We start from the raw sequence: 13186 nt of genomic DNA on the forward strand, positions 1-13186 counted from the left end.
TGGGACGGGGATTTGTCTTCCAACAAGACAATGATCCAAAACATAAAGCAAAATCTACAATGGAATGGTTCAAAAATAAACCCATCCAGGTGTTAGAATGGCCAAGTCAAAGTCTAGACCTGAATCCAATCGAGAATCTGTGGAAAGAACTGAAAACTGCTGTTCACAAATGCTCTCCATCCAACCTCACTGAGCTCGAGCTGTTTTGCAAGGAGGAATGGGAAGAAATTTCAGTCTCTCGATGTGCAAAACTGATAGAGACATACCCCAAGCGACTTACAGCTGTAATCGCAGCAAAAGGTGGCGCTACAAAGTATTAATTTAAGGGGGCTGAATAATTTTGCACGCCCAATTTTTCAGTTTTTGATTTGTTAAAAAAGTTTGAAATATCCAATAAATGTCGTTCCACTTCATGATTGTGTCCCAATTGTTGTTGATTCTTCACAAAAAATACAGTTTTATATCTTTATGTTTGAAGCCTGAAATGTGGCAAAAGGTCGCAAAGTTCAAGGGGGCCGAATACTTTCGCAAGGCACTGTACCACTCTACCTCTCTGAGATGTGTGAGGAAAACATATTTGTTCTCATGTGTGCTGACCTGGTTTACCATCTCCTTCCATCAATGTATTTCAACGTGATTATTTGATGAAAGATGGTTTCCATGTGAAAAGAGATTTAGTAATTCATGCCAGACAGATCGGTGTGGTTTGTGTGGTAAATATCATTAGGCGGGTCTCTACTTTACCATTGGCTGGTGGTGGTAGAGCACTTTTGCCTGCAGCCATTATCTGCTGATGTTGCAGGTGTTTGAATGCGCTGCCATGCTCTGCTGGGTGTCACTTCCATGTATCTCCTAAAGTTCATATGGTTTTGTTCAGACTAAATCCTTGATTTCCTGGCCCCTGACCTTATGATTGCTGATCCCTCTACCATATCAGAGTGCTGGGATGTATCCGTCTCTGCTGTGGATAGAGCCAGGGATAGAGAGGGGGAACAGTGAGGGCACTGGAGTGAAAAAGCTGATTCTCTTCCCTGCTTCACACCCCAGTGCCTACATGTGATCTGTCTGCTGTGGTGTAGTGACGGTTCCTGCTCTCTGATATTGGCAATCTGTTAGGGGGTAAGAGGGAATGCTTCCCCCTGTCACAGGACTGGTAGGGGGAAGGATAATCAGCATCCCGTTTTACTCAATCTGCAGCTCTCTCTCCATTACAATGTCATGCCTATGAATGGCTTACAGAGCAGGAGGTGGGTGTCGAACACCTAAACCAAGATTGCAGCATGAGGACCCAGTAGCTACATTGATGAAACAGCAAGACAGTGCTCCTGGATAAGAGTGTCTGCTAAATGACTAACATGTAAATGTAATATACAGTACTTGAAACCTGGTGTGGGACTCTGCATGTGAACCCTGTGAGATCTTGCAAGACATGTACATGCAAGATAGATATCCTCATAGACAGGGTCTTGCCATGTGCAGACATCTTATCTGTTTTGTGTGCCTGTATGTGTGTGGGCGTTGGCCTTTGTGGTGTGCATATGTGTTGTGTCTGTGTTTGTGTAGTGCACAGGCTCTCCATGATTCAGGTGGCAGCGGTGGCAGGTTCATTCAATTATGGTAATGAGGCGGAGATAATGCACCGTCAGTCTGAGCCATTTAATCCAGGAGTTCTTCAACTTTTTCAGCCTGGGACCCAAATGAGCATTCTGTGTTTTCCTGGGACCCAAGCTTAGGAAAATATGCAACTATACATAAATATCGGTAGATTTCATTGCCCTCATGCCTAAAACAAATGCAATATAGACAACAAAAAAACAATTAACAATGACATTAAATAAATTAAATAAATAAATTACATATCCATATAAATATCTATTCATGTTTATTTTCCCCCATTAAAACACTTACATAGTTTTCAACATGAATTTCTACAGTAAGATGTACAGTGGGCCTGATCATTTCTACAGTAAGATGTACAGTGGGCCTGATCATTTCTACAGTAAGATGTACAGTGGGCCTGATCATTTCCACAGTGAGATGTACAGTGGGCCTGATCATTTCTACAGTAAGATGTACAGTGGGCCTGATAATTTCTACAGTGAGATGTACAGTGGGCCTGATAATTTCTACAGTGAGATGTACAGTGGGCCTGATAAGTTCTACAGTGAGATGTACAGTGGGCCTGATCATTTCTACAGTAAGATGTACAGTAGGCCTGATAATTTCTACAGTGAGATGTACAGTGGGCCTGATCATTTTTCATCTTCATCTGTATTGTTACTTAAGGCTGCACATCAGTAGCTACTTTGCTAGCTGTGTACAAGGCCAGGGGATTGTTTGAAAAACTCACATCTACTATGAGAGTTAGTTAGTACTCCCTTATTTCTGCTTATTTCTCTTATAAAATGACAACAATGCCTTGCTAGCTGACTTACTTTCCCACTGTCAAATCACTGTTTCCTGAAGCATTCTGCCCTGTTATGAAAGAACTTCCTGGGTTTACCATCATGCTGTGGATGTTTGGTCAGGACGTGTTAATTTGTTCGTTATGCGAGACTCATTACTAAACTCTTCACCGCACAAAACACAGTGTGGGCGCTCCTCGTTATAAGTTTGTATGAAAGAGAGAGAAACTCATCGCTGTATATTTTTCGTTTCGTGACAATTGATCTCAGTCAGAACTTGTTGCTAGCACGAATCCATTTGATGACAACGGTGAGTGATAGCGGGTGAGAATGACAAGTCAGTGGCAGACAGCGCATCATCTGCTTTCTGAACGACAGCGGTGATCTTCAAGAAAACTGCAGAAAAAAAGATCCGGTAAACCGCGAAGCACACAGGCATCTCCCTCTCCCACTCGCGCAGCTGCCAAACTGAGCAGAGACCGCTGCTTAAGCAGAAAGCACACTGAAAAGAGCGCGCAGATGCACTTGGCCAAATCAATTGTAATAATTAATTAAACAATTAACCATTTACACTGACACGTCGCGACCCACCATTAACAGGAATCCTTAAGAAAGGTTGATTTAATCCTTACCTGTCTCCACAGTGAGATACACACCTGCATGTCTCACTGTGCCGTCTAACACAGCACTCCTCTATATCTCCCCATCACATATATCACTGGCTCCCACCATAAACCACAGTCCACATCACCATACTGTAGAAACATCACTATCTCAGCATGTCAGCACATGCACTGTTATGTCACACTTTGCTATCTCTTCTCACACTCCTCCATCTTCAAGCATATATATTATGTGTAACACCTGCTCTATTGGCTGCCTATGTGTTTTAACAGTGGAACTGTGCATGGCCTCAGCCTGAGTGTGTTGTAGAACTACAGCATATCCAACCCAGGCTGTAGTCCTGCTGTCTGTCTGCAGCATCCAGGTGCTCCAGTATACAACACTAATTACTGCAGTTTACTGAGGACCCAGAGTGCTGACTACAGATTACTGCACTATGAAAGCGGCTGTCTCATCAGCTCCTCTTTCTCTCTTCATACTTCAGTTTTCCAATTTAAAGTGTTTAATTAGAGTTAGAAATATGCATACGTTTGACTTATTTCTTGGTCGTGGCAATTTAGCAGACACGCTTATCCAGTGCAAGTTACATGAGCAATTGGGCTTAAGTGCCTTGCTCAAGGGCACATCAACAGATTTCACTTAGTAAACCTTTCGGTTAATGGCCCAACCTCTTAACCGCTAGGCTACTACCCAGCCCACATATTACAGAGGCAATATGATCTATATATATTTTTTTTATCTCGTTAGCCATGTCTTTACCCCTACTGTTAGCCTGTTGCTACCAAATTATAAATGTTATTTTCTCTCGAATTCCAGTGTTGGTGGACCTCTTTTTCCACTCTCCTCATTTAAAAGAGACATAACATTGTCTTGCCTGTGAGGTCTACAGTCTACAACAGAGAGAGAACTCAGACGAGTCAGAGAAGCGTTTTTTTTTTCTTCTTCATTTAGGGTGATCTAAAGGCATTGAGGCTTTCTGCCCTAAAATCAGGGCTGGAACGGGAATTATTAGAGGTGTAATGACCATGAACACAAAATGAAATGACCATTATAATCATCCAGAAACATCAAGTTGTCTTTCAATCATCTATCTACTGTCTTGAGCGTGAACTCCTGCTAACGAACTTGCAGCATTGTATCAACTAGGTCTGGCTCGCATTTTTGCTAGCGAACTTGCAACATAGTATACACTACTACTGTATATCTTCCCAGTGAGATTGACAGATAGTGAGATTGACAGAAGTATCCACATTTCAAGTTTTAATGTCACATGCACAAGTACATTCAAATGCCTTTCTTGAAACCTCTAAACCCAACAATACAGTAATCAATAACAATGTAATACAAAAAAATAACATAAGATAGAAAAACAAACACATGAGAAATAAAAATAAGAATTAAGAAAAACACATGAAAGTAAGGAAGCATCCTATATACAGGGTCAGTCATTTCCAATCTTACTACAATATTTACAATGTACAGGGATGTGCAGGGATAGGAGTAAGGTGACTAGGAATCAGGATACACTACCGGTCAAAAGTTTTAGAACACCTACTCATTCAAAGGTTTTTCTTTATTTTTTACTATTACCTACATTGTAGAAGAATAGTGAAGATATCAAAACTATGAAAGAACACATATGGAATCAAAAAAGTGTAAAACAAATCAAAATATATTTTATATTTGAGATTCCTCAAATAGCCGCCCTTTGCCTCGATGACAGCTTTGCACACACTTGGCATTCTCTCAACCAGCTTCACCTCGAATGCTTTTCCAACAGTCTTGAAGGAGTTCCCACATATGCTGAGCACTTATTGGCTGCTTTTCCTTCACTCTGCGGTCTGACTCATCCCAAACCATCTCAATTTGGTTGAGGTCAGGGGATGGTGGAGGCCAGGTCATCCGATGTAGCACTCCATCACTCTCTTTCTTGGTCAAATAGCCCTTATATAGCCTGGAGGTGTGTTGGGTCATTGTCCTGTTGAAAAACAAATGATAGTCCCACTAAGTGCAAACCAGATGGGAAGGAGTATCGCTGCAGAATGCTGTGGTAGTCATGCTGGTTAAGTGTGCCTTGAATTCTAAATAAATCACAGACAGTGTCACCTGCAAAGCACCCCCACACCATCACACCTCCTCCTCCGTGCTTTACGGTGGGAAATACACATCCGGAGATCATCCGTTCACCCACACTGCATCTCACAATAACATGGTGGTTGGAACCAAAAGTCTCAAATTTGGACTCATCAGACCAAAGGACAGATTTCCACCAGTCTAATGTCCGTTACTCGGGTTTCTTGGCCCAAGCAAGTCTCTTCTTATTATTGGTGTCCTTTAATAGTGGTTTCTTTGAAGCAATTTGACCATGAAGGCCTGATTCATGCAGTCTCCTCTGAACAGTTGATGTTGACATGTGTCTGTTACTTAAACTCTATTTGAGCTGCAATTTCTGAGGCTGGTAACTCTAATAAACATATCCTCTACAGCAGCAGTAACTCTAGGTCTTCCATTCCTGTGAGGGTCCTCATGAGAGGCAGTTTCATCATAGCGCCTGATGGGTTTTGAGAATGCACTTGAAGAAACTTTCAAAGTTCTTGAAATGTTCCGTATTGACTGACCTTCATGTCTTAAAGTAATGATGGACTGTCACTTCTCTTTGCTTATTTGAGCTGTTCTTGTCATAATATGGACTCTTTTACCAAATAGGGCTACCTCGTCACAACACAACTGATTGGCTTAAACGCTTTAAGAAGAACAGAAATTTCACAAATTAACTTTTAAGAAGGCACAAATGTTAATTGAAATGCATTCCAGATGACTACCTCATGAAGCTGTTTGAGAAAATGCCAAGAGTGTGCAAAGCTGTAATCAAGGCAAAGGGTGGCTATTTTAAAAATCTCAAATATAAAATATATTTTGATTTGTTTAACACTTTTTTGGTTACTACGTGATTCCATATGGGTTATTTCATAGTGTTGATGTCTTCACTATTATTCTACAAGGTAGAAAATAGTAAAAATAAAGAAAAACCCTTGAATGAGTAGGTATTCTACCGGTAGTGTGTATGATAAACAGAGTAGCAGCAGCGTATATGATGATTGTATGTGAGTAGGTATGTGTAGAGTCAGTTTAAATGCATGTGCATATTATGTATGTGTGAACAAATGATGAAGTGAGTGTTTATGTGTGTGTTTGTGTGTCAGTGTGCATTAATATTTAGGGCTATGTAAGTGTGGAAATATACAAGGGTCACCTCAGTCCATGAAGCCATTTTGTTTGCTATTTAGGTAGCTATTTAGCAGTCTTATGGCTTGGGGATAGAAGCTGTTCAGGAGCCTGTTGGTGTCAGACTTGATGAACTGGTACCGCTTGCAGTGCGGAAGAAAAGATAACGGTCCATGGCTTGGGTGGCTGGAATCTTTAACTATTTTTTCGGGCCTTCCTTTCACACCGCCTGATATAGAGACCCTGGTGATGTACTGGGCTGTCCGCACTACCCTCTGTTGCACCATGTAATCGAAGGCGGTGCTATTGCCATACCAAGCAGTGATGCTCTCAGTCAAGATGCTTGCAATTGTACATCTGTATAACTTTTTTGAGGATTTAAGGGCCCATGCCAAACCTTTTCAACACGCCTTCTTAATGACTGTGCAAGTGGACCCTTTTAAAAGTCCTGAGGGATTTGGACACCGAGGAACTTGGAAGCTCTCGTCCTGCTCCGCTGCAGCCCCGTCGATGTGGATGGGAAGGTGTTCAGTCCCAGGCTTCTAAGCATTATCCCCTCCTAAGAGAGGACAATGGCGTTGAACGCTGAGCTGTAGTCATTGAACAGCGTTCTCACATAGGTATTCCTCTTATCTAAATGGGTGAGGGCCATGTGAAGTGCAATTGAGATTGCGTCGTCTATGGATCTGTTGGGGCGGTATGCAAATTGGAGTGGGTCTAGGGTGTCTGGGATGATGGAATTGATGTGTGCCGTAACCAGCCTCTCAAAGCACTTCATGATTACAGAAGTGAGTGCTATAGGGCGGTAGTCATTGTGACATGAAGCCTTAGAGTTCTTAGGAACAGGAATGGTGGTCATCTTAAAACATGTGGGGATTACAGACTGGGACAAGGAGAGGTTGTGGCCTTGTGGGTGTCGACCTGATTAAAGACCTTACTCACGTTGGCCTCGGAGAGCGAGATCACCTAGTTCTCTGGGGCAGCGACGGCCCTCACACCCGTCACTTTTTTCGAAGTGTGCATAAAATGCTTTGTGTTAGTCTGGTAGAGAGGCATCGTTGGGCAGATCACAGCTGGATATTCTTTTGTAATCCTTAATGCACTGTAGCCTCTGCCGCACGGGGCAACCGTCAGAGCCTGTGTAATATGATTCCACTTTACTCCTATATTGTCCTTTTGCTCGTTTGATGACTGTGCAGAGGTCGTAGCAGGACTTATTGTACTTGTTCCTGTCCTCGTCCGTAGCCTCAGGGTTGTCTACGATAGCGCTGTGTGTTGTAGCCCCGTCCTTCAGTTTAGCTCCAACCTCGGTGTTCATCCAGGGCTTTCGATGGGGAAGCAGCGAACCTTCACTGTGGGGATAACGTCGCTGATGAAGTCTGTGACGGAGGTGGTTAGTTTGTCAATGTTAACGGCAGAGTTTTATAACATATTCCAATCAGCGGTCCCGTAGCATAATCTCTGACTCTGGCGACCATTTCTCAACAGAGCGAGTTCAGCTCATTTATAAACATTTGTGAAATTAATGTCCTTAAAAGAGAACCAAAAAGTAGTTTGCTAGTCGTTAAAGTAAGCTTCCGTCATCTGGTCATGTAGCCTAGCTTACAAATGATGAAAACAGTACAAACCAAGTTATCTAGCTAAATTGACTACTTGCTACTGTACAAGGAGGCACAAACAAGCAGCAACATTTGTAGGTACAGAACTGTAAAAGTGTGATTATAGACATTCAACATCACATTGTTTCTCATCCCTCTTCTCTTGGTCCTGCACTCAGAAACACTTGAGAAGTTTAGGTAAGTTCTTAGTGTTGGCAACAGCTACTGTGTATTTTAGTGAGCGGAGGCGGGCGACAGAGTGGTGCAGATAATCTGTCAGCTGGTGCCAAGGCATCCCAGGAATCTGGCCTTCCATGAGAGAATGTGAACCAGGAGATAGCAGTTTGTTCCACAGATGGCTGATTGGTAAAACCAACTGGCCACTCCTCTTCCACAGCCTGCCCATGACACTGTGGCTCACCGTGCCCAAGAAAAACGGAGGATGAAGAGAGGGGGGGGGGGGGGGGGAATTAGATGTCTGGACAGAGCTGGCAGGAGAGAGACCATGCCTCGTTTTCCTCCAAATCAGCCTGTGAAATTGATTTATCAAACAGGAGATTGTGCCAGGGCAGCAGGAGGGTGCCAGAAAGAAAGTCGACTTGCAGTGTGGACGTGTGTCTGAAAGTATATGTGAAATGAGACAAGTACGCTGCTAGGTGACACACATAATTACATTGAGGCACACAATCACACTCAGGTGCGCGTGCACACACGCAAACTCACACACACCCCAAATTTCCTCTGAGGGAACATGTATCAGCTGCACTGGTTTATCAGTGTGTGGGAATATAGTATTAATCTGGTCTCCTGTCAGAGTGTGTGTACTTTGGATCAGAGAGATACTGTGGGCAGACCCAGTCAGAATGCCACTGTAGCGTTTGTTGGGTCGGCTTCAGAGCAAAGCCCATCTGTTTACCTCTTCTATCCTCTGTAGTGCCTATTCTCTTGTTCTTTCCATGAGGTGGGGCCTTAGGAAAATGAAGTCATAGAATATGCACTCATATCAGCAGATCTTCACCAGTGATGTTTTTTTACAAAGTACATTGAAAGGTTTTAGAGAGTGAAAATGTCATTCAGTTCAGCACTTTTGTTTTTTAGAGACTTTATTTGGCAGTGTCTGATTGAAGATCAACCTTTTATCTGTACTTCGATGATATCATCGAAGCAGATTATACTGTGTAGCTTACTCCTTGTCTATCCATAGTAACATGTACTTCATTCAGTGGATGATTGGCAATTGCTGATTGGAATTAATGGCCGATATACATGTGCCTCTCTCTCTCTCTTTCTCTCTCTCTTTCTCTCTCTCTCTCTCTCTCTCTCTCTCTCTTTCACTCTTTCTCTCTCTCTCTCTGTTTCTCTCTCTTTCTCTCTCTCTCTTTCTCTCTTTCTCTCTCTCTCTCTCTTTCACCCTTTCTCTCTTTCTCTCTCTCTCTTTCTCTCTCTCTCTGTTTCTCTGTCTCTCTGTCTCTCTGTCTCTCTGTCTCTCTCTTTCACCCCATCTCTCTCCCTCGCTCTCCCTCATATCCCACTAGGCAAAAACTGGTTGAATCAACATTGTTTCCACATCATTTTAACACCAAAAATATACGTATTTAATGACGTAGAATCAACATGGAAAACTGATTGGATTTGCATAAAGTTATCAACTTCTGGGGATTTCCTATTTTCTTCACCCAAATTGTAACCTAAATCCAATGACATGGTGATTACTATATTTTTTATAATGTCGCATTCACATGAGTTAAAAACTAGACCAAATGTAAATAAAAAGTAGACGTTGAACTGATGTCTGTGCACATTGGGATGTATCTATCTAGATTCTATCAATCTTTCTGTATTTGCTGTTTGACCCTCACCTCTGTGTCTCTGTGTAGGATCACTAAAGGGGATGCTGGGCCAATGAGAACCATGTGGGTCATGTGGTCAGTTGTTACGGCTCTCCTTGTCGCCATGCTGCTCAGTATCGCCCATTCAGAGCTGCAGGAAGGAGCCCTCATTCCAGGTAAGCAATCCCAACACAACACTCCTCCTCAATCTACTATTTGCCATTGGTCATGTAATTGACCTTACCTGCTACAGATAGAGACTAGCACCTGTTACTGCAAAGTACTTCTGTATAATTGCTTATCTTGGTAGTCTTATTATCAGTCATGGGTCTTTCGTAGCTTTAAGCTTAGAAAGTGAGTATCTATTTGGGAGTGTGAGATCTCATTGGTCATTGTTTGAGGTCTGGCATTAGATGTTCCATCCTTTCCACCTGTCCTCCCACTCTTATCACTGTAGGTTTCATCTGTCTCTGTGTGGTTGAGGAGTGGGCAGAGGATCATCACTCATAGGGCTCACATTACACACACTGTTAGGACTCAGGTAATTACTCTATCCATCAGAGAACCAGGGAGGGGAAGACAGGAAGAAAAGGTTTCATCTGGTCCCCATGTGGTCCAGTTTGAAATAAAGAAGTGGTAGCTATATTCCATTTATTTTCCACTGTGGTGTGTTTAATTAGCTCTTCCTCTGCCAGGGGCTCAATCCATGCTGGGCTAACAACAGGGCTCTATGACTCAAATCCTGCAGGACTGTGTGTGTGTGTGTGTGTGTGTGTGTGTGTGTGTGTGTGTGTGTGTGTGTGTGTGTGTGTGTGTGTGTGTGTGTGTGTGTGTGTGTGCGTGTGCGTGTGCGTGTGCGTGTGCGCGTGTGTCTGTGTCTGTGTCTGTGTCTGTGTTTCTGTGTGTGTTGGCTGGATTTGTCTCTACTCCCCCTTAATTAGTTAGCAAGCTCTGTCAATGACAATGAGATTCTATGGTTAAACAACATTTCTTAGACAACGTTCAAATGACTGTATTGCATCACTTCGACCATGTAGATTAGTTGGATATCAAAGCAATTAAAGGATGAGGATGATGCAATTGCAGCGGTTGAAAACCGGCTGGAGTAAGACCCAGCTTACACGGGGTCCTCCAGGGATTGTCTAAGAGCCTAGCAGGCTGTCCTGCAGATGTTTGAAGGGTGAGAGGCTAATGCAAAGGACAGTGTTCATTAGTAATTGAGAGCTGTTCACCATCTCACAGTGATGACTTGAGCCTGCTGTGCTGTGGATTAGAGATCAGAGCAGAGAGATCAGGTTCACCCTCAGCGCTCATGACAGTCTGTCTGTCACTGAGGGAGAGAGACGTCACTGAGGTATTCACACTGACCATTGGATGCAGGGTGTGTTCACAATCAATCACCCTGAGGAATAGAGGGGTGATTCACATGACTGGCTTTTTTTGGTAAGTTGTCCTGGAGATGTACAAGTAAACACTTAAGGGTCCAAAAGATTGGAACCACATTTGCCTTCAGACGCCAAGTCCATTTTTATAGGAGCTGACCCTAAGGTGAATGATCCCCAAGCTAGTGCATTTATGAAAGAAAGAGCACTAACAACATACTAGTAGTTGGGCTTAGAGGGACAGGAGAATGAACACTGTTCACTGATTGCCCTTGACACTGGGTGGTTGTCCATGCTGGTAACTTGAACTTTTCCATGCTGGTAATCTACCACAGGAAACTGCTAATGTCCACTGCATTGTGGGCATCCAGGGAAAAGCAATTTCAAATCAGTGGGAAGTTAAAAGGGGCTTGACATGTATAGAGCATTTGCTTGCAAACTGTGTTTTTCATTGCTTCCTGGAGGAGTCTGTGCTGATTTATTTGTGTGTCTCTTGGCTGGTGTCCTCGTGATTGTGTGGATGGAATATTTGCTTGTGTTCTCCTTTGCAGAGACAGGAGTATGATTGAGGGGAAGGCTAGAGTTATGAGGGCAGCCTGCCATCCTAATGGAAATTCCGGAAAAATAAAGGTTTCTTCAGGTACACTCTAGATGCAGATGTCAAGTGTATTTAAATTGTTCTGGCTTAAATATGAGAAAATAGTACATAAGTCCTTGAGTGTTGGGGTGTAGACTACCTGAATACTAATTTACTGCACTGTTGGTTATAAAACCTGAGGTTATGTCTGAATTTGTTAAGTTAATAGAGAGGATTTGTTTCCCTGACTGTAATTCTTGGTGGGTAGTGTGACTTTCCTGACTGTGTATTGTGATGATGGTACAGCACTGGGGGCTGGTGGTGAGGAGCCCAATTAGGAAGTGTAATCAAAGGCCAGCTCGTTAGCGTTGCCATGTTTAATTAGTTTTGCAAGCAGCCTGGCGTTGGTGGGAGTTGGTAATCTAAGGGTTACCCATGGTGCTCTTTAACAACATGGCTGCCGGATGGTGAGAGAATCTATTAGTCATAGCACTTTCTCATTTTAGTCACAACACACACACACACACGCGCGCATACGCACACTCACACACGCAGGCACACACTCTCTCTTTTTTGTCTCTCTGTCTCACTCACTCTCTTTCTCACTATGATAATACATCACATTCCTGTAAAAGTTGATTGAGTATACAGTTGTCACGTTCTGACCTTAGTTATTTTGTTCTGTCTTTGTTTTAGTGTGGTCAGGGCGTGAGCTGGGTGGGTTGTGTATGTTCCTTTTTCTATGATTTGGGATTTCTGTGTTTGGCCTGGTATGGTTCTCAATCAGAGGCAGCTGTCATTCGTTGTCCCTGATTGAGAACCATACTTAGGTAGCCTGGTTTCACTTTTGAGTTGTGGGTGTTTCCTGTGTCTGTGTTTGTACCATACGGGACTGTTTCGATTTTCGTTTGTTCATTCACGTTGTTATTTTGTATTTTTGTAGTGTTCAGTTTAATATATTAAAATTGCAACTTACCACCCTGCACATTGGTCTGACCTCTCTTACTCCTCGTCAGAAGAAGAGGAGAGTCGTTACAGAATCACCCACCACCAAAGGACCAAGCAGCGTGGTAACGGGCAGCAGCAGCAATCTCCAGACTCCTGGACATGGGAGGAGATCCTGGATAGCAAGGGACCCTGGGTACAGCCGGGAGAGTATCGCCGCCCCAAGGCAGAGCTGGAGGCAGCGAAAGCCGTGAGGCGGTGTTATGAGGAGGCAGCACAGCAGCGCGGTTGGAAGCCCGAGAGGCAGCCCCAAAAATGTATTAGGGGGGCGGCACACGGGGAGTGTGGCGAAGTCAGGTAGGAGACCTGCTCCAACTCCCCGTGCTTACCGTGGAGAGACAGGTCCGGACAGGCACCGTGTTATGCCATGAGGCGCACGGTGTCCCCGGTGCGCAGGCAGCGCCTCGTACCGGCCGGGCTAGAGTGGGCATCGAGCCTTGTGCTATGAAGCCGGCTCAGCGCATCTGGTCTCCAGTGCGTCTCCTCGGGCAGGGGTACATGGAACCAGCCCTACGCATGGTGCCCCTGGTTCGCCAGCACA

At 43.7% G+C, this 13186-nt stretch overlaps 1 protein-coding gene across 2 annotated transcripts in view; it reads left to right on the forward strand.

The window, feature by feature from the left end:
• The window catches only part of LOC110533888 (roundabout homolog 1), a 210398-nt gene that overhangs the window by 7766 nt on the left and 189446 nt on the right, over window positions 1-13186 (forward strand). For both annotated transcript variants that reach the window (XM_036990289.1, XM_036990290.1), the window contains exon 2: window positions 9730-9857. In XM_036990289.1, the coding sequence (XP_036846184.1) occupies window positions 9755-9857 (103 nt within the window). In that variant the 5' untranslated portion in view covers window positions 9730-9754. The remainder of the gene's footprint in view (window positions 1-9729; window positions 9858-13186) is intronic.

Source organism: Oncorhynchus mykiss, chromosome 10, assembly GCF_013265735.2.
Source record: "Oncorhynchus mykiss isolate Arlee chromosome 10, USDA_OmykA_1.1, whole genome shotgun sequence".
Classification (NCBI taxonomy): Eukaryota; Metazoa; Chordata; class Actinopteri; order Salmoniformes; family Salmonidae; genus Oncorhynchus; species Oncorhynchus mykiss.